The 25,014-nt window shown below is 33.0% G+C and overlaps 2 protein-coding genes across 2 annotated transcripts; one reads left to right on the top strand and one right to left on the bottom strand.

Annotated features, from left to right (window-relative positions):
* Nucleotides 1-442: 442 nt before the first annotated feature.
* LOC133316790 (protein RGF1 INDUCIBLE TRANSCRIPTION FACTOR 1-like) lies at nt 443-2,523 on the bottom strand. Its single transcript, XM_061518566.1, has 4 exons — nt 2,429-2,523; nt 1,668-1,931; nt 884-1,084; nt 443-799 (listed from the first exon to the last, which is right to left on the bottom strand). The coding sequence occupies exons 1-4, from the start codon at nt 2,429-2,431 to the stop codon at nt 533-535; spliced, it is 735 nt and encodes a 244-aa protein (XP_061374550.1). The 5' UTR covers nt 2,432-2,523; the 3' UTR covers nt 443-532.
* Nucleotides 2,524-10,136: 7,613 nt separating this feature from the next.
* Nucleotides 10,137-13,001, top strand: LOC133316823 (binding partner of ACD11 1-like). Its single transcript, XM_061518607.1, has 6 exons — nt 10,137-10,227; nt 10,724-10,807; nt 11,254-11,357; nt 11,444-11,519; nt 11,736-11,819; nt 12,450-13,001. The coding sequence occupies exons 1-6, from the start codon at nt 10,222-10,224 to the stop codon at nt 12,999-13,001; spliced, it is 906 nt and encodes a 301-aa protein (XP_061374591.1). The 5' UTR covers nt 10,137-10,221.
* The last annotated feature ends 12,013 nt before the right edge of the window (nt 13,002-25,014 follow it).

The raw sequence follows: 25,014 nt of genomic DNA, 5'->3' as shown, positions 1-25,014 counted from the left end.
TTTGTTTAACATATGTTGATCCATATAATTAAAGTTTTGTTAAAAAGAGTCATTGACCATAAGAGACACAAACTTCCACTACAAGAAACTTAAAAAAAAAAAAGAAAAAGGAAAAGGAGATTAACCACAGTACACCCTTTATGCCTCTCGATTACTACTATTATTGTAATGCTTGTTGCACATCACATTGTCTTACATCTCTCACATCGGCATGAGTGGCAGCATCAAAGTGCAGGCATGCAAAAGTAAAAGTTATGGGAAGACCAATTGCAATCAAATGGTGGAAATATACTAAAATAACGTGCCGTATTAATAGCATTACTCTTACTAGTATTACCCTTATGCTGTACAAGCTCAGCTAGTTACTTTTCTCATAGCAACTGAACCTCAAACTCCCAAGTTCAAGTTATACTTGAATCCCAATATGGGGAACAATGGGGTTGAGCTTCCCTCAAATGTTTAAGAAATCTTATTCTCAAAAAATGAAAAGTTGGAAACAAAATTAGGAGGAAAACGATAGAGTGATAACATTTTAAGATATGTAAACAAAGATAGGCCTCTGAGGGGTAGTTTTCCTTGGGCGCTTTCTGAAATTCACAACTTCAACACACCCATATGGCTCAGCTTCAGAGATAGATGACTCCGCTTCTGAATTATGGTTGTCATTCATATTGAAGTCAATAGGTTCAGGTTTTGGAGTGATGATGCATCTAGCACTTTGGTTGACAGGCTCTGCTGAACTCCTTTGTGAATGGTGAATTTGAGTTTGGTTTTGGGGCTCCACTGGAAGCACTGAGATCTAAACATAGCACATGATTTGAGTCACAAGTAATACACAAGTTAACCAAAAATAAATAAATTTAAATCAGATTATTGCAGTTACCTTGCATGTAATGGAGCAGAAGCGATTACGATCATCTTGAATGTGTTTTCCACATTGTTCACACGTACCACCCGACTTTGGTCTTGTTGATATGTTGGTTTCTTTGGATTTAGACTCAGGGCTTAGATCAGCAGATTTAGATTTAATGGTTGAAGGCCGGGGTTTGAGATGCACAATCCTTTCATTATTGGATACGTAAGTCTGCCAAATCATGTCATCATTGTTAGAAGAAAATTATGTTCATTAATCAATTTTTAATTACTATTAAGAGGATAGTTAGATTTAATGGGTCATATATACCAATTAAGCAATGAGGTTCAGGTATTTTTCAACCATGTTCAACAAAAACTACAGTACAAAGGAAAAATAAATAAACATAGCTTATTTCACAGATAACTGCATTAGAAAATTAATGACAGGATACATAATTCATTGAGTAAAGCTTATAAAGGTTAAAGTATTCTGTACAAAACCCATTTAGAAAATTTAGTCATTGTAAATCCAACAAGTTATCACACCATTAATGGCTATGTCCATTAGAAAACAGCTACCCGAGCTACATAATCCATTAGAAATAAAACTGCATATTATTTCCATCAGAACATCAAAGGCCTTAGGTCTATCGATCACATAATAAAGCAAAACAAATCAACCACAATATAGCAGCAAGTAGCAGCGAATAATATTGATATCAAGAAACTGAATTGATTTAAGTTAAGTAGAAAATCAATCAATCATTTCTAATAATGAATTCTATGATATCTCGTGAAAAAGAAGAGAGAACCTGAATTTTGGTGCAGTCAAAATACTTCTGCAGCTCGGAGTGGCGGAAGACATCCTGAGAGGAATATTTGTAAATCTGAAACCTTCTATGGAGGGAATGAGCTTCCTTACAGTGCCTACACAATCTAACCCCACAGTCTACGCAGAACACATTCTTCTCATTAGATCGAAGGTCATGGTGATCATCACAGTAACCAAAGCTGCTATTCATAAGAGCTCTAATCCAATCTTTATTCCTTTCCTTTGGTACAAGATTCTGCTCCACCTGAAAAATCCATCAAAAGGGATTCAAGAACCCATAAAAAAAAAAAACCAAAACTAAAGCAAAACACAGTTCAACAAACATGAATCCAAACAGTAAACTTTCCTCAACAAATTACCAGCAGATTATTCTCCAAGAAATCTAAACCTAACTCTACTACCTCAAAATGTCACTTTAATCCCAATATTCAAGTTCAATGACACAACAACCTAATCTGAAGATGCGACTCAGCAAATTTGAGACACAGTGATACTCTTAATCTTAACTGAGATCAACTTTACAAACGATAATAGAAAGATTACTCCAGTGAAGACTAACAGCATATGCTAAACAGTATCATTAAGAATCACATGCATCCAAAAATGCAAAGAAACTGAGTCAGTATCAATGATCATGGAATTGCAAACAAATTACAAGAAATCAAAGAGAAAAAATCAAAACTTTTTAAGAACCCATTGAAAATTAGAGTCCAAAAATCATAGAATTGATTATTTACTTACCATCTCTTTGATTTCAGATTGGGAACACAGTAGCAGATGCGGTTTGAGGGCAACTGAAGAAACAGAGAACTCTCACTGTGAATGTGAGATTGAAATTAGGGAAAACAAAACAACAAACAAGCAAAAGGGTATTAAAATTTTATCATTATTATTATTATTTAAAAAGAAGATAAAATTTTTAATTCAAATATATAATAGATATAAAGAAAAAAAAGTGAAAATGGAAGTAAAATCGCTTCTTTTTCTGCATAAAAGATGTGTCGTACAAACGGCGGGAAAGTGAATGCACTGATGCCGTTGGATTGGAATGTGATCGTACGGTATTCGTTGTTTAAGATTGAATGTCCCGTGGGACCCACATGAGAAAAGTGCGGAAGCTCCCAAAAAGCCCCTAGCTGGCCCCCATCTATTTCCCGCCAATTTAACCGAAATTCTCGGAATCCATAATTTCCTTTTTGTTTTTGTTTTTTAAATGACATGCAATTATGTGATGGCCCAAAAGATACGGTATTCGTATATAAAAGATTTTATTTTTATTCTCTCTGATGTAAGTCAATATTTGTATTACAAAAAAAAAAAAACTGTTATTTGTCATTTGATGCAATTTAAAATATGTAGGAAAATTAAGTGACATCAGTTAATGTAGATATATTATCTATATTGAGTACAAAATGATATCATTTTGGGACGGAGATAAAGATATTTTTGTAATTATAATTTATTTCATGATTATAATAGTATTTCTCAATATAATTTTTAAATTTTTCAATTCAAAATGATGTCATTTTGAGAGTAAATATAAATAACTTATCTATTATAAAAATATTAAAGTCAAAAAAAAATTACTCATTTTAAAAACTCAAAAAAACAGACTGTGTCTTTTTCTAAATGTTTCTTCTCATGTAAATCATAATTCCTACTCAATAATCATTTAGCATCCTATCAGAATATCCATTTCCTTTATATGGTTGTGGGAAAATCTCAGATCCAACTCTTACTTATTTTATTTTTTTCTCAAAAAATAATTCTCCTGAGAGGTTTGCAATATTTGCATGAGAATCACTTTCGATGATGAGCTCCTCCTATCCTGGTCTTCACGCCACCATAATTTCCAAAAGTATACAACATAGCTCCAAAAGAAACATATGTCTTGTCCAACACGTTCAGTGAACCCAATCAACCATGGCCCGTTTTCATCCCTCAATACTTTTCAACAAATAGCCACAATTAGGGCAAAATAATTATGTAAATTTAAAAATAAATTATTCAATTAATGCTGGTATAAAATTATTTTCCAAACTAATACAACTGCATAAGAGAGATGCACAACCAACCTATGGTGCAACCAGGTAAATTAAGCACACCCTCCATGTGCAACTATTGAAATCTAATGCTCATAATAGTATCGTGTCTCTAGTGAGTGAGATCCCCATCAGCTTTATCTACGTCGCTCGTCAAGGAAATATAAGTCATGGTCTAAATGCAAACTAACAGTCAGTCATCCTCGATACTTAACAAGTGATTGATGTATATGATCCAAATTTCAAATATTCTCTTTCTAAGAAGAATTTTTAATGAAATTATTGTTTCGTATTAATAATTTCAGCATATTTTTCCTTTTCATGTTGTATATTTTATTTTTCTGTAAAATTACTTTTTAAATGATCACTCATCAAAATAAAAAAAGCAAAGCAAAATATAACTATTCTGTTCTAAAAATTGGTTATTCTATTAACGTTTCATATATATATATATATATATATATATATATATATATATATATATATATATATATATATTTGGTGAAGGGCACAACCCCAAAAAACAAAACAAACTACATCAAAGAGTACCTAGCTCTGTGTACAGAGCTAAAATCAGAGAAGTACAACCACCTAATATCTGGGGGACATGAAAAATCATAAAATCTTCTTGGTCTTGCTTTATCAAAGGTAGATTAGCTAGCCAATCTGCGCAAATATTTCCTTCCCTGTAAGTGTGAAGCAACCTAACAGTCCAGTCCTTTGAGAGCCATTCCCGTATACGAGTCACTAAATGAGACTCGCGGGATTCATCACCAAGTTTGGTGAGCAAAGTGATAGCATATGCTGAATCACTCTCCAAAATAATTTTTCTCCAACCTCCTTCCCAAGCTCTTTCCAATCCTTTAAGAATACCCCACAACTCAGCTATAATTGCTGTGCAGTGGCCTATTCTATAAGAATAAGCTTCCAACCATTTTCCATCTGATCCTCTAATTAGTCCTCCACAAGCAGACATACCTGGATTACCTTTAGAGGCCCCATATGTATTAATTTTAATCCAATCATCTTCAGGAGGTATCCATCTAATAAACTTCTCAGGCAAACCACTCCTATGCATACTGTTACCATCTGATTCCACGGACATCATAATCTCCCTAGCAAATAAAAAGATAGCATTCAGATTGTACCTGTTAAGCATACTGCCTGAACCATGTATCATGTCATTCCTCCAAGTCCAAGCCTTCCAAATGGTAATACCAAATAACAGCGCCCAGGGAATATTACAGCACTTAGTTGACAGCTGTTTCAAGTTTGCGATTAGCCAATCCTGCCGATTCAAAACATAAAAATCTGGAACAACCAAATGGGGTGATAGCCGAATCCAAATATTACCAATACTAGGACAATCCCTCAACAAATGCAAGGTATTTTCAATATTTTGATTACAAACCAAACAAGTTGAGCTTCCCAAATTAAATTTGTTCAGCCTACTCTTTGTTAATAACCTGTCATGACCCACTTTCCAAAGAAAAAACTGTATTCTCTTAGGACCAAACCACTTCCAGATTAGCTTCCACAAATTAGGTCTCCCACTTGGAGTAAGATAAGGATCAGCAAGAGCAGAATATAATCTTTTCACAGATAATTTTGGAGAATTAGGAAGATACCAATGAACTTTATCAGCTCCATCATTGCAATTAGATTTCCACCCCGAGAGTTTATCATTGATTCTATCAATCGTTGCCTTGTATGACTCTTTTGTGACTCGGCCATGTTGCATTCAGGCTCCCAAATAACGACCCACATTTCTAACTCTCTTGAAATTACAAATATTTGAGATGTTATTGGCCAAATCCTCCAGGGTAATCTTAGAGAAAAAAATACTTGTCTTTTGAATACTGATCTTTTACCCTGAGATTTCACCAAATAAATCAAGACACTTTAGAACAACATTTATCTGATCCACACTAGCCTCAGCAAAAAGCATCAAATCATCTGCAAACATTAAATGAGACAATTTAGGACCATCCTTTCCTATTCGAAAAGGTTTCCAAAGACCACCATTGACTACAGTTTGAACTATATGGGAGAATTAAACGTTTCATCTATTTAAATTTTTTATTAAGCAACCACAGTTTCTTTTCTTTTCTTTTTTTATTTTGGTAAACATGCAACCAAAAAATTTAAAGGACAACACTTTTGTCAAAAAAATTAGAGTAAAGCTCATTTTCAGTCCCTAATAAAAAAGACGGTCTCCACTTTTATCCCTTAGAAAAAAAATCAATTTTTGGTCCCTCTACAATTTCAGTTCTTTGAAAATGTGATCCCCCAGAAATTTAATGAAGACCCAATTTAGTGCCTAAAAATGACTAATATGAATTTTTTTTTGTAAAGGACGAAAATCGGGACTGTATTTTTTTGTTAGAGAGTAGAGACCCAAGATGAGCTTTACTCAAAAAATTATTATTTTAGACAATATCAAAACACACCTTGTAAAATATATCAAAGAATAATTTTTAATTTTTTTTATTATATATAAGAAAAATAAGCAATGCTAAGCTTTATATATACTTTTGGGTTAAAGTAAGCGCTGGACTCAGAATTTTTTATGGTTGGGTTGAAATTTTTTTTATCATAAATACTTTTATTTATAATAAAATATGAACATAATATTACAAGTTTAAAAAATTTATATAAAAAAAAAGTCACTTTACTTAACTCTTACTCTATGTTTTTAATTTTTATTTTTAAACTCTTATGTAATTGAATTTGTGTTATTTTTAATAGGGATATTGTAACATCCCGAGCGCTGGCGAGGGCGGAGAGTGATCGCCGGTGCGAAAGGACATAGAAAAGGAGCGGCTCCTGACAGGCTTCCAGCGGGGATTTACATGAACGAATGAATCGAATCGACACCCGAAAGAGAGGGATTCCAAAGACTGTGCAGGTAGGAGACTGCGCAGTTTGGGATACCTTATAAGAATTAATTGGTACTACCTATACTAACAAGATGCATCTGCTTTTCGGTAGCCCGGAACGGAAGAACTCCACAGTTAAGCGTGCTTGACTTGGAGCAATTCTGGGATGGGTGACCTCCTGGGAAGTTTTTCCGGGAAGTGTGCGAGTGAGGAAAAAGCACACTGAAAAATCTCGTGTTAGTATGTGGGGACAGTCGTTGATTCTTGAAGCGGCCGGGCGTTACAAGTGGTATCAGAGCGGGGCCTCTCTTCCAGTACGGTATGGTTCGAGGATGAACCAGGCTGAAGCTGGTGGGCATGTAACATCCCGAGCGCTGACGAGGGCGGAGAGTGATCGCCGGTGCGAAAGGACATAGACAAGGAGCGGCTCCTGACAGGCTTCCAGCGGGGGTTTACATGAACGAACGAATCGAATCGATACCCGAAAGAGAGGGATTCTAAAGACTGTGCAGGTAGGAGACTGCACAGTTTGGGATACCTTGACTTGGAGCAATTCTGGGATGGGTGACCTCCTGGGAAGTTTTCTTGAGAAAAGTCTCGTGTTAGTATGTGGGGACAGTCGTTAATACTTGAAGCGGCCGGGCGTTACAGATATGTTATTCTTCCTACTCTTATTTTACCTACATTTGCCTACCCCTTTCAATATCATTAGATTACAATTTAATATAACGGTGGAGATTTACGATATAAAATAAACTTTTTTTACCTCTTTCTCTCTCTTCTACTGCCTCTCAATTTTTCTCTCTCCTCCCCTTTCTCTTTCTTCAATGAGCATTTACATAAAAATTTATTTTATGAGCATTTTACATAAAATTAAAAAAAAAATTCAATTCATTCAACTCAATCATTGTTATGTGCATCTACATAAAAAATTAAAATTGGCTGTCAAGAATAAATAAACTCAGATGCCCTATGTTATGGAACGAGGTAAGCCTATTGTTGGGCGTAACATAGAAAGAACAGATATTTTTTTCCCACTCCAAGTTAAAAAATAAGATAAGAAGAAGGAGATAAGTTGATTCGTTTCAAATTTCAACAGCAAAGTAGAAACGTTACTGTAATCGTGGACTAATTCAAATGAAGGGTTATTCAAGGTTTTCGTTTTTTTTTTTTTTGTAATTTTGTGATTTTGCCATGTTCAATTATATCATATTCAAGAAATTTTGAAAATTATATTCATCAACAGAACTATTGCATGGATTTAGATTCAAATATAAATTAAGGTTGTAAATTACGCAAATCAATAGAGAGAAAAAGGAGGAGATAGAAAAAGTGTGGAAGCAGTGAAGAGAAAGAAAGAGAAAAATGATTTATTTTATTAATAACCAATATCTTTTTAGTATGTTTAAAATATTATAAATATAAGCAAATAAGATAGGAAAACTTCTCTATATAAGCAAACAATTAATTTTTTCCACTATTATTTTCAAAAAATAAATATGAAATTAAGGAAACTAACAATTATTAAACATTGAAGTTTTGAGTACTAAGTAGTTATGAATTGAAATTACCGCGTTACTGTTTCACACGTTACTGTTTCACATTAAGAAGTTATAAATCCAGTCAATGACGTTGTAAAATGATTGAAAAATATTATATTTTTGTATCATTTTGTTTTTTTAAGGCTTTCTTTTAATTTCAAACAATTAAGATTAGAAACATAGTTATAAAATGATTTCCGTCCCAAAATGATGTCGTTTTGGGCTCATTGGAGATAACTTATCTCCATTGACTGGAGAAATCGTTTACCCTGTATATATATGAGTTTGATATTTGTCATTTTAAATGACATCAGTTATGTCATTTTAGGAGAGAGATAGACACAAGAAATGTAAATCATGAGAGAGAAAGCAGATGATTTTTTAATTTAAATTTTAAATAAAAAATATTATTTTCTGTCTATCTCTATTTTAAAATGACAAATACTTTTATATATATATATATATATATATATATATATATATATATATATATATATGAGGTAGGATCCTTTGACACCAGTGTCAAATTTTAAATTTGACACCTCATATGAGAGCCGTTAGATAAAAAAAGATCAATGATGTCACATGCTTACAAATCAGAGTTGTTGATCTTTTTTTATCTGACGGCTCTCAGACGAAGTGTCAAATTTGAAATTTTACACTGATGTCAAAGAATCCTACATCATAATATATATATATATATATATATATATATATATATATATATATATATGGATTTTGCATTCATCATTTAACATGACCACCAAAAATTTCTTACACACACAACATTTTGTGGGGCCTGCATGTTTTGAAGAAAAAAAAACTACGGCACGCAAAACGAATCTCTATAACATAACACAATCACTTTTCCTACAACATAACTTTTATAAAACCCTATATATATATATGAAAATAATTATCTCATACAACAGAGACAAAGTAGTGAGGTCCACTATTTTTTCTTTTTTTAAAAAATAGTAGACCTCACTATCTTGTCTCTTTAGCATGATATAATTATCTCATGCAATATATATATATATATATATATATATATATATATATATATATATATATATACGAGTTCACTTTTTCTACAGTCACTTTATATAATTTATCTACGTTGAATCCAAACCGACGTCGTTTTAAGACAGAAATCAAAGTATTTTTTGGTTATGTCATTTTAAGAGAGAGACATACACAAAATAATATTTTTTATTTAAAATTTAAATTAAAAAACACCCACTTTCTCCATCATGATCTCCATTCTTTGTGTCTATTTCTCTCTTAAAATGACATAACTTATGTCATTTAAGATAACAAACATCAAACACATATATATATATATATATATATATATATATATGTATATATATACACACGTTATGTCATTTTAGGAGAGAGATAGACATAGAAAATGAAAATTGTGGGAGAGAAAGTGAGTGGTTTTTTTTAATTTAAAATTTAAATAAAATTTTTATTCTGTGTTTTTCTCTTTCTTAAAATGACATAACTTTATGTCATTTGAAATGATAAACATTTTTCCTATGTATATTGTTTGTACAAAAAGCATTTTGCAATGTGAAACGAGCTGAAAAGAATTTTATGAAATAAAAAAAAGGGAAAAGTGTCTATCATTTAAAATTACACAACTTACCTCCTTTCACTCTCACAAAGAGGTGAGACCCACACCTTTATTTATTTTTATCAACTATCTCTCCTCCTTTATCTATCTCTTTCTCTCTCTTAAAATGACACAACTTTACATCCTTTAAAATTATACACACTTTTCCCATAAAAAAAATAAAAAACAAGGAAGTTAGTTACTTAATTCGTTGCAAACTACCCACTAACGCAAATCCGAAGCGAGGCCCGCGAACCTAGCGTTATTCTGTTCATAAGGAGAATAAGAAACATGTCATGTTCCCTTTCTGAAATTACCCCACTACCCTTACCGTTTTGCACCCTTCAATCACACATTCTCCTTCATCAACCTTGTTCCCATTTTCTCTCTCTGTCACCATTGTTTGTAATTGTCGCTGTTTGGTTCTGAGAAAACCGTGTACGATATCGAAATGTCGGTATGTTTTAATGTTCTTATGTGATCCGCTGCACACTTCTCTTGCCATGTTTGTTTGGTATTGGTGCTCATTGCTGTGAATTTTCTCAGTAGAATAACTTTATTGTTCCTGAAGTTTGTCTTCTTTTCAGATCCTATATGAGTTTCTTCTATTATGCTCTTCTTTTTTGTTGATACATAACAATGCCTTTGCTTATTGACCCTGATATGCCATTTTTTCTTTACAAAAATTGTGATATAACCTCAAATCACAGATGGTTTAGATTTTGCAGTTGTAAGATATGCTTTTCTTGAAGCAGTGACAAGTTAATTCAAATAATGTTAATTATTTTTTAAAAGAGGAACTAATTTTCATTTGTCATTCATAATTCTTTTAGAAATAACGAAAAAAATAAAATATCTCTGTTACTGTTTAACTACTTGGTTATTACTATAAGGCTTCCTGGTTTGCAGAATATCATCCTAGAAAATAACTAAATTTATTATTTGATGTGCAGGCCCCAGTGGACCCTACTGATCAAGGTGTTGATGCCATTCCCCGCTCTACGGCTGCCCCAAATTGGACAATTAATGTTTCAGATGTAAGGAAGAAATTGTTACAGAATAAATTGGTTAACATTATGATAGTAGAACACATGATCCAGGAATCCATATTATGTTTCCAGTGTATGTGCCTGCATGCCTTTCACTGTAAAACTTTCGCCATTAGCAGAAGCAGCATTGGAAAACTAACACTAGATATTACAATTTTTTTAAGATATTCTAAATCCATACATGCATAGAGGACTCAAACTGACTCTAAGAAGACTAATTTCAGTTTCATTTGACAAAATGTGTCTGCTGATTTTGATTATTTTTTGGTTATTTTGGTTAATCATTAAAAGCAATTCTTTTATCTCTACTATGCCCTGTTGCTCCTCTTGTTGGTATTTGTTTCATGCCAAACTTTTGGGAAGTTTATCTGATTTTCAATTAACCCTTGATTGAGAAATCCAAACCCAAGTTGATTCCTTTTTACTTCTGACAGATAAGAACAGTTAAGGTAAACAATATATCAATGGTTACTACGGAGAAGGATATTAGAGATTTTTTTTCATTCTCGGGTGAAATTCGATACGTTGAGATGCAAAGGTCAGAACCCCCTTGCAATGTATTTATCTTTATTCATTTAAATGATTTTATTGTCACCCTCAATATCTTTCGTGGTAATTTTGCAGGGAAACTGAGAGCACTCAGATTGCATATGTTACCTTCAAGGATTCACAGGAAGCAGACACAGCAGCGCTCTTGACGGTATAAATAAGATGCGATACACCAATTTATACTAGAATTCTTTTCCATCAAGCAAGCAGAGAAAGAAGAAATTATTGATTATCATTAATTCACTAAAATGATTCTAATAGAAACATAATCAATAATTTCTTCTTTCTATGTTTCTATTATTTTCAGTTGAATTTTTTTTTTTTTTGGGGATAACATCATATGCTTACGCTACATTTTTTAGTATAGGGTTCCAACATAGCTAATGTTTCTGTCACCATCACACCTGTTGAGAACTACCAGCTGCCCCCTGATGCTCTTCCCTCAAGTCCTGTGAGTACCTAATTTTTATTCAAATTCTATGATATTTATTGCATGCAATTGAGTATCATCATTCTTCGTTGTGCTACTTCTAGTACATCCATATATGCTTAATTATGCTATTTATGTTCAATTTTGCTGAACACGGTTGTTCACTTGTTCCCTGTGCCTGCCCAAAATATCAGTCCCGAAGAAACTTAGTGGTGCTTGTGTGTTTTATATGTATGACATTAAATTAATATTGACGGCAGACTCCTAGCTTCAGGTTTTGAAACACATTGCTTCACGATTGTAGAAAAATTTATAGGATGCATAACATATTTCATGATGTCAGCAACAAATTTACAGCTTAATAATTAATGCAAACTGACTCCTACATGAGGATGATGGCGCAAAATCTTTTATAAACCAAATTACCGCTTGTATGATAATGATATCCTAGCAGATGATCTCTAGCTTTGTCCATTTAAAACATTTTTGTTTGAAGTTAGATTAATAACTAAATGGCTACATCTGTACGCATCAGGCGCTCAAATATACTAACAGCTTTGTTATATGCAGAGTCAACGCATGTATATATACAAATTTTTTGTTTTCAAAGTATTCATAAATGAAGTTTCTAATGTACAATGTTATTCTTAGGAGAAAAAGCAAACTTCTGCTGCTGTTAAGAAGGCTGAAGATGTGGTGAGCACCATGCTTGCCAAGGGTTTCATTTTAGGAAAGGATGCAATCAACAGGGCAAAATCCTTTGATGAACGTCACAACTTGACCTCAAATGCTTCTGCCGCAGTTGCTTCCATTGATCGTAAAATGGATTTAAGTGGTAAACTAAGCATTGGAACATCTATAGTCAATGACAAGGTGAGAGAGATGGATGAAAAGTTTCATGTTTCTGAAAAGACAAAGTCTGCTATCGCTGTTGCTGAGCAGAAGGCAAGTAGTATCATGAGCTATCCTTACGTATCAACTGGAGCTTCATGGGTGTCAACTGCCTTCACTGCTGTTGCAAAAGCAGCTGAGGATGTAAGCACAATGACAAAGGAGAAGGTTGAACTTGCTCAAGTGGAAAAGAAGGATATTATTTTCTGTGAAAGGAAAGGAACCGTTGATGAATTGGCACAGATACACTCTGAGAAGCCTTCAGAAATTCCTGCTCATTCAGGTCATGATAGTAAGTTGGGAATTATGTGACTTGAGCTGACTTACGATCATTTGGATTGGTTTAGTTTGTTTAGTTATAGTCAGAGTTTCACTCTTCAGTTGCTTCAAGTTTGTTGTATGATGATAAGTCCTGTGAATTGTTATAATGATGTAAAAGTTGTCTGACGGATCTGATTCTTAAATATGGATCAACAATATTCATGAAAAAATGATTAATATTTTCTATTTTTCTATGTTCCTTTTTTCTTCACATACCTCATTAAACAGAAATAGTTCGAACTTGCCTTTCTTCCTTGTAGCAAAAGACAAAAAGAACGAACCAATAATCACAGATGTTTCGGAAAAGAAATTTTCTTCTTGATTTGGTGCTCAATGTTCTTCATAGAAAAAACATTGTTGCTCATGTATATATAAAAAAAAACAATTGTTTCTCTGTTTAATAGCAATGTATTTTTAACGCTATTAAAAATCAAATTTAGACAATATACTCAAGAAAATTAATCATGTTATGCGTTTGTACAATAGGCCCATATTTTAAAAGACCCAATAAAAAACAACAGAAAGAGAAAACTAAAAAAAATAAACAAAAGAATCATTCATTGATGCCAAATGCCAATCCTAGTACAACATTCGTGAAACTAGTATTGGGCTCCACAAAAATCATTAAGGCTTTGTTTGGGAGTTAGTTTTAGGAGGGGAATGATAGAAAATTGAGGGTTTTAGTAAGCCCTTCCCTTGTTTGTGAATTTAAAAAAAAAAGAGGATAAGAGTTTGGAGATTTTTACAAAACCCTCTAAAACTCTTCTTCTTCTTAAAATTAAAGTTCCCCCAATTTGGAGGGTTTGAGGGAAAAATATTAAAAATACTTATCTACCCTTAACGTTAAAATGTTAAAACTACATAATTGTGAATCATTTTTAAACACGATATTATTAGAAAAATCTCAAATACCGACATAATTTATTGACGAAAAATAATGATTAAATTTTTGATGAAAATAATATATGTCAAAAATTTTCGTCAAAACTATAGACAAAATTAGAGACGGAACCAGATTTTGCCATAATCACTAACATAAATTTTGTACGAAAAAAAAATAAGTCAAAATTATTGACAGAATCTAAATTGCGTCGAAACTTTTAACGAAAATATTTCCGTCCAAAATTTTGATGAAACACATTTTCATCGAAAAGTTTCGACGTAAAAAATTACGTCAAAATTTTTACGAAAAATATTTCCATCAAAATTGTGACGAATTTTTTTTTTGTCAAAATTATTTACGGAATCTAAATTTTGCCAAAATATTTCACAAAAAAATTATTCATCGAAATTTTTGATGAAAAATATTTTCAACGAAACACATTTCTATCGAAAATTGTTGACGAAAAAAAAAATTCTTTAAAATTTTTAACAGAATTTAAATTTCGCCGAAAGTTTTCGACGAAAATATTTTCGTTAAACTTTTTGGCAAAAAAATGTCGAAATTTTTAATGAAACACATTTTCATCGAAAATTTTCGACGGAAAATATTTCCATCAAAATTTTCAACGGAACGCATTTCTGTAAAAAAATTTCGATAGGAAATATTTGTGTAAAAATTTTTGACGAAAAATATTTAAAATTTTTTTTTGACGGAAAAAATATTCTGTCAAAATTCTTTAGAGAATCTAAATTTCGTTAAAAGTTTCGAATGAAACATTTCCCTCAAAATTTCTAACAAAACAATTTCTGTCAAAATTTTCGTCAGAACACATTTCTATCGAAATTTTGAACAAAAAACGTTCCGTCAAAATTTTTGACAGAATTCTTTTTTCGTTTAAAACATTTGATGGAAAATAAATTTCGTCGAAAATTTCGATAGAAAATTTATTTTTGTAAAAATTTTCATCAGTTGAAAAATTCTATCGCTTTTCGACGATAAATATTCCGATAAAAAAATAATTTTGTGATGAAATTTTCATCGTTTGCAACGTAAAAATTTCATCGAAAATATGATCTTTTTTGGTGTTGTGAAAAGTACATACATAATTTTGTTAGAATTTTTTTTTTTGATAAAATTTTGTTAGAAATTTTAAATTGAATTTAATTTGTAAAATATAATAATTATATTAATTTAAAAAAAAAGAATAAAATGGTAAAAAAAATCTCATTAACCCTCAATTTTTCTCCTTTACCATTTTTTTAACTGCCAAACAAGGGAAGGGAATACCCTTCAATTCTCTTCCCTTCCCTCTCCCCTCTAAACTCCCAAACAAAGTTTAAAGGTCCATAATTCCACGTTTAAATGTAAACTATATATATAAATAAGAAGTAAAATTTGCAAGCATGATATTTACTCTCTCAGAGTCTCTCTTATATATTTTGTATTGCACACACATCATCCTTTTAGCTGCGCTGTTGTTCTGTACATCATCCTATTTAGTTTTCTCACAAGGATATTTATGTTATTTAAAAATAATTTACTTTTAAACAGTAGAATGTCATTTCATTCCAAGATTTATCATTCTTTAGAATTGGAATGGCCTGGTCCTATCAAATTAGCTTATTCATTTTTTAAATAATTATAACATTTCATGTATCAAATGATATGCAAAAGATTTTGGAGTTGTTTCATTTTAAAGCAAAACATTTTATATTAAATTTAAAATGTTGTATTATTTGATAATTGATACAAATCATGATTTTAAACTATAAAAATAACATTGAAACCTATTGTAAACGAACTTAAATTTATATATATATATATATATATATATATATATATATATATATATATATATATATATATATATGAATTTGTCAAATATATTGTCACTTGATATAAGGTTTGGTGCAGTAAAAAATTTTGCACTATGTATTCCCAAAACACGTGGATAAAAAATATGATATCATTTAATCAATTATCATTTAAAAATTTAACAAAAATTGAATAAAAAAAAAACTAATAATTAAATTATTGCTTATGACGGTAAAGAGTTTAATAATTAAATTACCTTAAAAATTTATTTATTTTATTTTAAAATTTGGGTTGATAACACCCTTATTCGTACGCGTCGGAGAGAATGTCCGTTTAATTGTATTGGAGAGCTCATAGTAAGATATTTTCATTAACAGACAAGATTTGCAAGCAGGTCCAAAACTGGTTTTATTAAAACAAAGGAAAACCCTCTGTCTTCTAAAAATCATATAAATTCGAAATCCGAACCAATTGACCTAAAATTTTTATGGGAGAAAATAGACATCCGTAGCTTTAAAATGGTATAAGATTCACCCCAATTGGAGGTCTCTAGCCCTGAGAATAAATTTTTCAAATTACAGGACAATATACAATTTTGACAGCATCTTTGTAATCTAGTGTAAAACGATTTCAAAACTTGTTTCCTTGTTCCAAGCTTACCTGCTTTCGTAATTCAATCTACTATCATGATCAAGAAAATCTAGTTTCAGCTTGAGATTATACATGGTATATCATTTCATGTAACACCCCGTCTGTAGCCGGTTAATTAATATTTATGTGATAATAAGTCCAACATGCTCAACTTAATTAATGCGGAAGCTAACTAAATCAATTTTCTTTTTTTCTTTATGTATTGCGAACTTTTCCACTTCCATGGCTAAAATAAAACGGACAACATTTTCTCTGTATTTTGGACCACTGGGAATAATTCCCATTATGATAATCTTAACCTGATTGACAGTTTAATATAATCCAGACATAAACCATATTACTTAGCCATCCATGGTCTAGGCTATCTCAATATCATACTGTCTCAAAATAATGTCCATGATATTACTTGTATAATTACATCAAATAAACAAAAAAGATGCAATTAAATAAGTAACATAGACCTGAGCATGCATAACTAACAGCATATACAGACTATCGACATGGCATAAACATCTCCTATGTTCTCAAAAAATATACATGGCATATACAACTCCAAATAAAGTATGTCAGGTACAATCTAAATATCCAGAGGACCCTGACAATCATGTCAAGTAGTATCCCTCATCTAGCCTCTTGCCACGCGATGCCTCAGCACCATCAGCTCCTGTACTTGAAATGGTGATCCCCATAACGCGGGGTGAGATACTATAATTACCTCAGTAAGCTAGGGACCCTTGGAGGGCTACTCCACCCTAAGCCACTTCTGGTATAAACTCAGTATAAAAATCCATGCATGCATCATAATATGTATGACAATACAGTGTGCAATAATGTAATCCTACTGGCCAGAGAATATAATAAGTATGCATTACGCAAGGAAACACTGTCTTGCAACATACCATATGAGGAAACACCGTCTTATGCCTCACACAAGGAAACATTGTCTTGTGTGGCACACAAACATACTTACATATACATGCAACATATAACAGTTCATATCCATATACCATATAAAAGTACCAGACTCCGAGACGAGGGATTAGCCCCAAGGACCGAAAGCTTACCTGGCAAGCAGTGTCCTCCACTACTTCTCGTGTCTACGGCGTCACGATCTCTCACAATGTCAGTCACAACCTAGTTCCAAGATGTGAAGACAATCAATATTCCTATATACCAGTCTACCACGTTTAATTTTCAGACTACACATACAAGAAACCTACACTTGATTTTTAGTCCAATTTATCAAAGTATCCTAAACGGCCATTTCATAATTTTTCCTTTTACGAGAACCAATCTCAATCATATTTAACAAAGGGAGTCATGTCCAAATCACTCTCTGACTATCCATACTATGACTTACCTCAATATGAAAAATCCACAAATCTCCAACTCAAGCGAATGTGGATTCCAATCCGTGGAATTTGCTCAAAACAACGTTGGGATCATCTCTACAACATGAAACAATAACAACCAATCACTATTAATCTTCTAAAATATCAATTTTCGGATGGTTACTATTCATCATCACCCTAAATTCAAAATTTTCAAGAAAATGGAGTTTAAGAGTTGGAAACTCACCGCACAACACCCTAAAACGATGAGAGCAACTCCTTTCAAGCTTTCATAGAGTGAGAACCTCTCAAACAACCCAAATGCACAACCCACGAAATCTTTGAATGAGGATATCTCTCTCCACAATAGACCCCAACCGAAAATGAGTTATGATTTAGACAGAGGAGAAGATTTGAAGCAGTTTTGGCTTTGGAACGGATGACTTGTGATTTCGACGATGAAGAAGGAAAAATGAAGGAGAAAAAGAGTTATTTTTACTTAAGTGAGGTTCTTTTATCCGGTGGGTATAAACTTATCTATCATGCTCACTACACTCTCATTTCAACCTTGCACACCAGTCCAAAATATTTTTGTGGTAATACTTTTATATTTACTTTCACTTTTTGAGTAATTTTATTCACCTGCATTTTTACCCCTTAACTGTCATTTTAACTCCTTTTTCGCTAAATGTGACTTTATTTCTTTTTCTTCTACTTTCCTTATAATTATTCCTCAATAACATGATTAAAATTATTAATTCATAATTAAATCCAACATTACATGTAAGGGTTATTATATTTCACCTATAATTTATTTTATAGAAAACAACTCTTGTAGAAGAACAAACATCACACAACATTACATGGTATTTTACACCAAATCCTTATGACATTCACCACATTGTTGTCAAACCGGTCCTCAAGCTGAACAGAATACATGGTTTTAAATTTACATAAATTGTCCCATGGTTTACCCAAATACAAGAGTCTTTTTACGCAATCAAGCAATACATCAAATCCACTACAAACTTTCATCATAGCTTGGCCGAACATACAACAATTAGCATCAAATTAGCCATAATCACGTGATAATTTCCTTCGGTACTCATTTCAAGCATTCTTAGATACCTGCAAACATGGCAGTACTTTACAGCCCCAAAAGGGGTGAGAAAAATCCCAGCATGCAGTAATACTCAATCCAATAACACTGCACACATAGCAACATATTATATAAATAGCATGGTAGTTTCTATGCTTTCTTTTGTGTATATAACACCTTTATCATAAGATACATAATAAGAATTCTCATAACATATCCCAAAGAGAACCTCTGTGGCACTCGTAGGAGTCTCTTCGGGTGTCTATGCGGACCGCGCCTAGATTCCATATCCCTGTATCGGGTATTACATGATGAATGCTCAAACATTATGTTCCTAACTGAATCCAGTGTCATGGCTATGCAATGGTATGATGCATAAGAGTACAACACATTCAACACAAGTCAATACAATGTAAATGAGTGAAATGATGCTACATTATTCTTCATGTACATGAAATCACACAGAGGCACATAATACACCACTATAGCACAACATGAGGTTTAAGTGATCATCACTTACCTTTTCTCCCTGCAAATTGTCCAAGTGACAACCAAGAAAGCACTCACACGCTTTTTGAAGAAAAAAAATTATATGTCGGACATCAACATACTCCAACACGTTCTAACATGGTCCGACACGCGGTCAACGCTCAGACACGTTCTGACACGTAGTCAACTTTTTTCGATACACAGTCAATGCTCAGACAAGCATCATCCGACAAGTTTTTTTTTTTTAAGTCTAATTTTTTTTTTTATTAATTAAACATGAAAATTAATTAATAAGTCAATTTTTTTCTGTTATGGAATTTGACATAAAAAAATAACAAGGTATGAAAAATTACTTTTGTTTTATATTAATGTTATGAAATTTGAATATTTGACTGATTATATAACTTATTATGAACTGTTATATGTACTAAATATAAATTATATTATATATATTAAAAATATTATTTAATATGAAAATATGTTTTAACTTGTTAATGTGTCGCTGTCGTTGACAACTCACTTCTTCTTGTTTTGTCCCTTCTCCAAATTGGCCGATCCTGACATGGACGGAGTTTTAATTAACATCTAAAAATATTCATGGCTTTAACAGTAACTTGAGAATTTTATATCTTGTTCTAGGGACCTCCTTTTTGGGTGATTCCAAAGCTGCGTAAAAGCTTTTCCCCTCTAGTATTTACCTAGAAATTTCCAGGGAAATCGGAGCATAAACAAATCCTTACGACAGACAACAAGCCATGTTCCAATTACAACAATGCATTATTATCTTTCAGTGACAAGGTTTCTAACTTCTTATAACAGAATCACATCTTCAAGGAACTACAACCAAGAAGATAGATTCACACATTCATACACACACTGTTTCTGACAGAGTATGTACACCCCCAATCCCTATTATCTTGCACAATAAGCCCTCCATACAAGCAAGGAGAGGAGGTAGGAGGGCTGCTTTACCTTTAACAGCCAAACATTCTTTAGCTAAGCTCCCTTCCTTCGTGAACACAGTCAAAGGAGTGTAAGATTGCTTTGCTTGCTTCGGTTATACCAAAGTTCAAAGGGAATAGTTCAAGAATGTGAGCTTCGATTGAAGGTAAGGATGAAAGTGAGAGCTCTACTAGTGTGTTTGACAACTTTCTTGGTTGGAAAAGGGGAGGTGAATGCCACGGATGGGAGGAGGAGAAGGCGGTTTAGTTTAAAGATGGAACAAGAGTGGAGATGAGGATAAATTGGTGATGTATTTTTCTGAGGCATGTGACGCACATGCATGAGGGAGGAGTAGAGCTTCACCTCCAATTGGTAGACTAGACATGTGTTGGAAGAAGTATTCTTAGACACCTAGCTAGGATAGGATTAATGCAAGGAATGAGGTAACGGAAAATCTTCCAATATTTCCTCATTAAATTTCGGCATGCCTTGATTAGGTTACCCTCTAATTGTGTTAAATTTTTAATCATAGCCTAAAATTAAGGTAAAGATGATTCAGGTTTCTCACTCACACTTATTACTAATTTAACTGGTTATCACAGGGTTTCCATAAAAAAATTATCTTAATAAGATGGTAAAGAAATTTATAATTGCGAAACCTCAACTGATCAAGAAAAAGCTATTGTAAAAAATGAAAATGGGATCTCACTTCATTATAAGCAAAGAAAACATGGAATCACAAAAAAGAAATACAAACCAAATTTCAATTTGAACAATTTTTTGTTTTTCAATATTAAGTTGTCAGAGCACCACCTATACTCCATTCCCTAATATATCTATCACCTATATTCCCCAAGACAGACAGACAGACAATACAATAGTGACGTGTCTATGTCACTGTGTGCTCTAAATTTGTTGAGAGTTTATTTAATAAAAGAAATAATTTGCCATCGACTCTAGAACTCCATATTTGAAGTTGGTCTCCTTCTTGCAAACTGTTATGAGAGAGAACGCTTTTCCAGTCTTTGAGAAGACAATAGATACTCGTGCTCTTCATCTCCCACCTCTTCAGTATCAAAGCATATTCCCTGAGAGATGGATCCAACACCTTCACTTCAACACCCCGAAGTCTTCCTTTGGCGCTTTCTCTCTCATGCAATGTTGCCTTCTCAGCCTCAGTCAGGAAATCGCAACATATTTCTTTCATCCGCATTGACAAACGGTTGTGATTCGCGCTCAGATCTGTCTTGGAGAGATTCTTCCTCATCACAAATTGCATGTCGCTGCCGTTTAAGTCTCTCATACGGTTCTTGAATTCATCAGGAAGAACCGGTGCTGGGGGTGGTGGTTGTGATCGCGGTGGCGATGATGCTGACAGCTGTGGCGGCAGCGACGGTGGTAACGGTGGTGACGGCGGTGATTGTGTTGGTGGGGATGCTGTTGGCGGGGATGGTGCTGGGGGTGCTGGTGTTGATGCATTCTTTGCAGTTCTTGATTTTTTATTCACCCATGAGGGAATGGGGCGCCATTCCTCATCGTCATGCATTTCGCGCCTTCTTTTCTTTTCTTTTTCTTTCTCTTTCTCTGGCTTTGGCTTTGTCTTTGACGAACTCGCCTCTCCGTGTTGCAGATGCTGTTGTTGCTGTTGCAATTCTTCATGTTGTTGGGGTTCCTCTTCCTCTTCTTGGAAATAACTCTTAATCAGAGCCAATTCTTCATCGTTATAATACTGTGGTGCAACGCGCGAAAGAAGTATATCACAAAAGTGAGGCCTAAAGGGTTTGGAAGACATCTTTTGACACCTCTCCCAATCTGTAATCTTCCCCACCAATTCCCACAGAGTTTTGTTGTCCCTCTGAGTCATGGTGGCAAAGCACAAGTTGAAGAATGGAAGCGTACGTACAAGGTTTCTGTTTCAGGGGTGGGTTTGGAACAGAGCAGCAAAAGGTGGTTTGAGGTTTATGTAACGGTCAAGTGCGTGAGTCAGTGAGTGATGGGGTTTCTGTTCAATTTATAGTGATCAGCTATTTATCAGAATTAGAATCTTCGATATGCTATATCGTCACAAGTATAATTTTTGGAGGTAATCTTTTAATATATGTGTAATTCGATTTGTTTCTTTTAAATTTTCATATCTTTTAAAGATTTAATATGAGTAAAGATAATTCTCATTAATAACTTTCAAATAAATATCTGTCCAAATATGTTACTAACTAACACGGTTATTTTCATATCTTTTCTGATTTGATATTAGTAAAGACAATTTCCTTCTATAACTTTCAAAAAACATAGCTTTCCAAATATATAACTAACTAACTAACGGTTTATTTGATTTAAATTTTCATATCTTTTCTGTTTTGATATTAGTAAAGAAAAGGGGGTTTGGTTTTGATTCAATTTAATGTTCTCATGTGATCCGCTGCACACTTCTCTTGCCATGTTTGTTTGGTATTGGTGCTTCTTGCTGTGAATTTTCTCAGTAGAATAATCCCATTGTTCCCTGAAGTTTGTCTTCTTTTCAGATTTTATATGGGTTTCTTATGTTATGCTCTTCTTTTTTGTTTATTGCTCATTCTGTAGCCTCTGCTTGGATGCTGAGAAATTCCTCAGATGTGGTATATGGTTGATACATAACAATGCCTTTGCTTATTGACCCTGTGATATGCCATTTTTTCTTTAAAAAAATTGTGATATAACCTCAAATCACAGATGGTTTAGATTTTGCTGTTGTAAGATATGCTCTTCTTGAAGCAGTGACTCAAATAATGTTAATTATTTTCTCCAGTAAAAATTTTATACTGGAATTCAGGGGCATTATGTGGTGTTTCTTCTCTGTTTGTATTTTACATGTCATTTCATTTGCTAATTAATGGCACCTTTATTCCCTTTGAAACAGCTAATGCATTCTGGTTCTTTGATGAATCTCAAGTCCACTCTTTTTCTCAATGTAGTGCATCGGAGGGTATAATGTCCTTGTTGTTGTACTTGGTCTATCCTACATTCCTACTGGATCTGTTATATTAACACGCTGTCAAAAGGAATGCCTTAAGAAACCATGCTTAGCTCGTTAGCATGTTTTCATTGTTGTGGCAATACTATCAACAAAACCACAGTTTATCTGATTTAAATTTTTATGTCTTTTCTGATTTGATATCAGTAAAGAAAATTTCCTTTAATAACTTTCAAATAACATAGCTGTCCAAATATATAAACTAACTAACATGGTATATAACTGGCTAACATGATTTAAATTTTATTTGGTTTAATATAATGTAACTTAATGGGGCGAACCGGAACAGTGGTAAAACTGTTCTTTCATGACTGAAGGGTCATGGGTTCGAATCCAGGAAATAGCCTCTTTGCAATTATGTAAGGGTAAGGCTGCGTACAAGGATTTTCTCCACCCCACACTCGGTAGTCGGGTTTAATGGGGAGTGGTTAATATGATGTAACTTCCATATTTGATTTAATATTAGTAAAGATAATTTCAATCTACATTATGATGATATGATGAACTTAGGTCCAGTACTTTCTCTGTACTCTAAGGATGAGCGTAGTCTGATATTACTTCATCAAGTAATATAATTTTTTCAGTAATGTCTAAATGTAGCCTGATATTACTCCTTTAGGTAGTTTACTTCTTTAAAGGATTACATGCCTACAAAAACTTGGTTACCTATCCTTTTCACGGTTGTTAACAATGATGTCAGGTGTGAATTTCAATCCATATACATTAAGTATCGCAGACAGCAAGAATAGCAGAACCTTTCATTTTATATACTCATCAGTTCTCTCAAGGCATGTTTAATGTTTTGCAAATCAGCATGTTTACTTTGCCTGTGACATGATCAGAACTGTGTTTGACGAGGATTATCAGAGAGGATCATGTTATTTACTTAGTCTACCCTACTGGATTTTTTACATTAACACACTATCAAAAGGAATGCCTTAGGAAACCTCATCCCTCTGTTTCTAATCTTTTGTTGACAGTATCAATTTTCACTTGATTTTTCTGTATATAATATGTGAATATGTCTGACTATGCAGGTTGAGTTCCTTACATATATAAATGATATAAATGTGTTGTTATTGATCTGTGCTTTTATGTTAAAAGGGATCTAGTTGGCTGTCTGCATAAACATAGAATCTTGGTTGCCGTTTGTTGCAAGAAGCTTTGGATAAGCTGCATTCATATTTGAATACAAGAATGGAGAAGTTACTTCTTTTTCCTTCTGTTTCCCAAACCTTATTAAAAATTTGTTCTCGTAACATTTTCTCTCACTCATGATCTATATCAGGATGATTTCATGTTAGTTTGTGGCATGTTTGATCTATGGGGTGATAAAGGTACTTGTATGCTTATTGATTTAATATTTTTCGTTTTATTTTTTGTTATAATTATGGGATGTTAAACATAGGATTCTTTAATATTATTGTGCAGATGATGACAACAAGAAGGTCAGTAAGGAACACTTTATAGCATTATAACTTCCTATTAGTGGATTTCTTATTTCATTTTATCTTTTCTGCACTTTCAGTGTTTCAGTTGATAATATGTTGCCTGCCTGCTTGATAGATATCAAAGCCTTATCTTATTCCAGCAGTAGTGGTTGATCTTCCAGGATGTTCATTCAATCCCTCATTTGAAAGTCATCAGGTAGTTTCTTGAGAAATGATTTGTTCTTTTGCTATTTAGAATTTTTGTCTCATCATGACTCTTGATAGAATAAAGATTTTAAAAAACTTAATTGTTAAAGCAGTATACATTAGCTTATGCTGTTGCGGCAGAAATGC

Source organism: Gastrolobium bilobum, unplaced genomic scaffold (assembly GCF_033153095.1).
Source record: "Gastrolobium bilobum isolate Gb01-03AN ecotype WA unplaced genomic scaffold, APGP_CSIRO_Gbil_v1 utg993, whole genome shotgun sequence".
Classification (NCBI taxonomy): Eukaryota; Viridiplantae; Streptophyta; class Magnoliopsida; order Fabales; family Fabaceae; genus Gastrolobium; species Gastrolobium bilobum.
The sequence above is the reverse complement of the archived record's forward strand: the minus strand, read 5'-3'. Positions and strand labels throughout refer to the sequence as shown.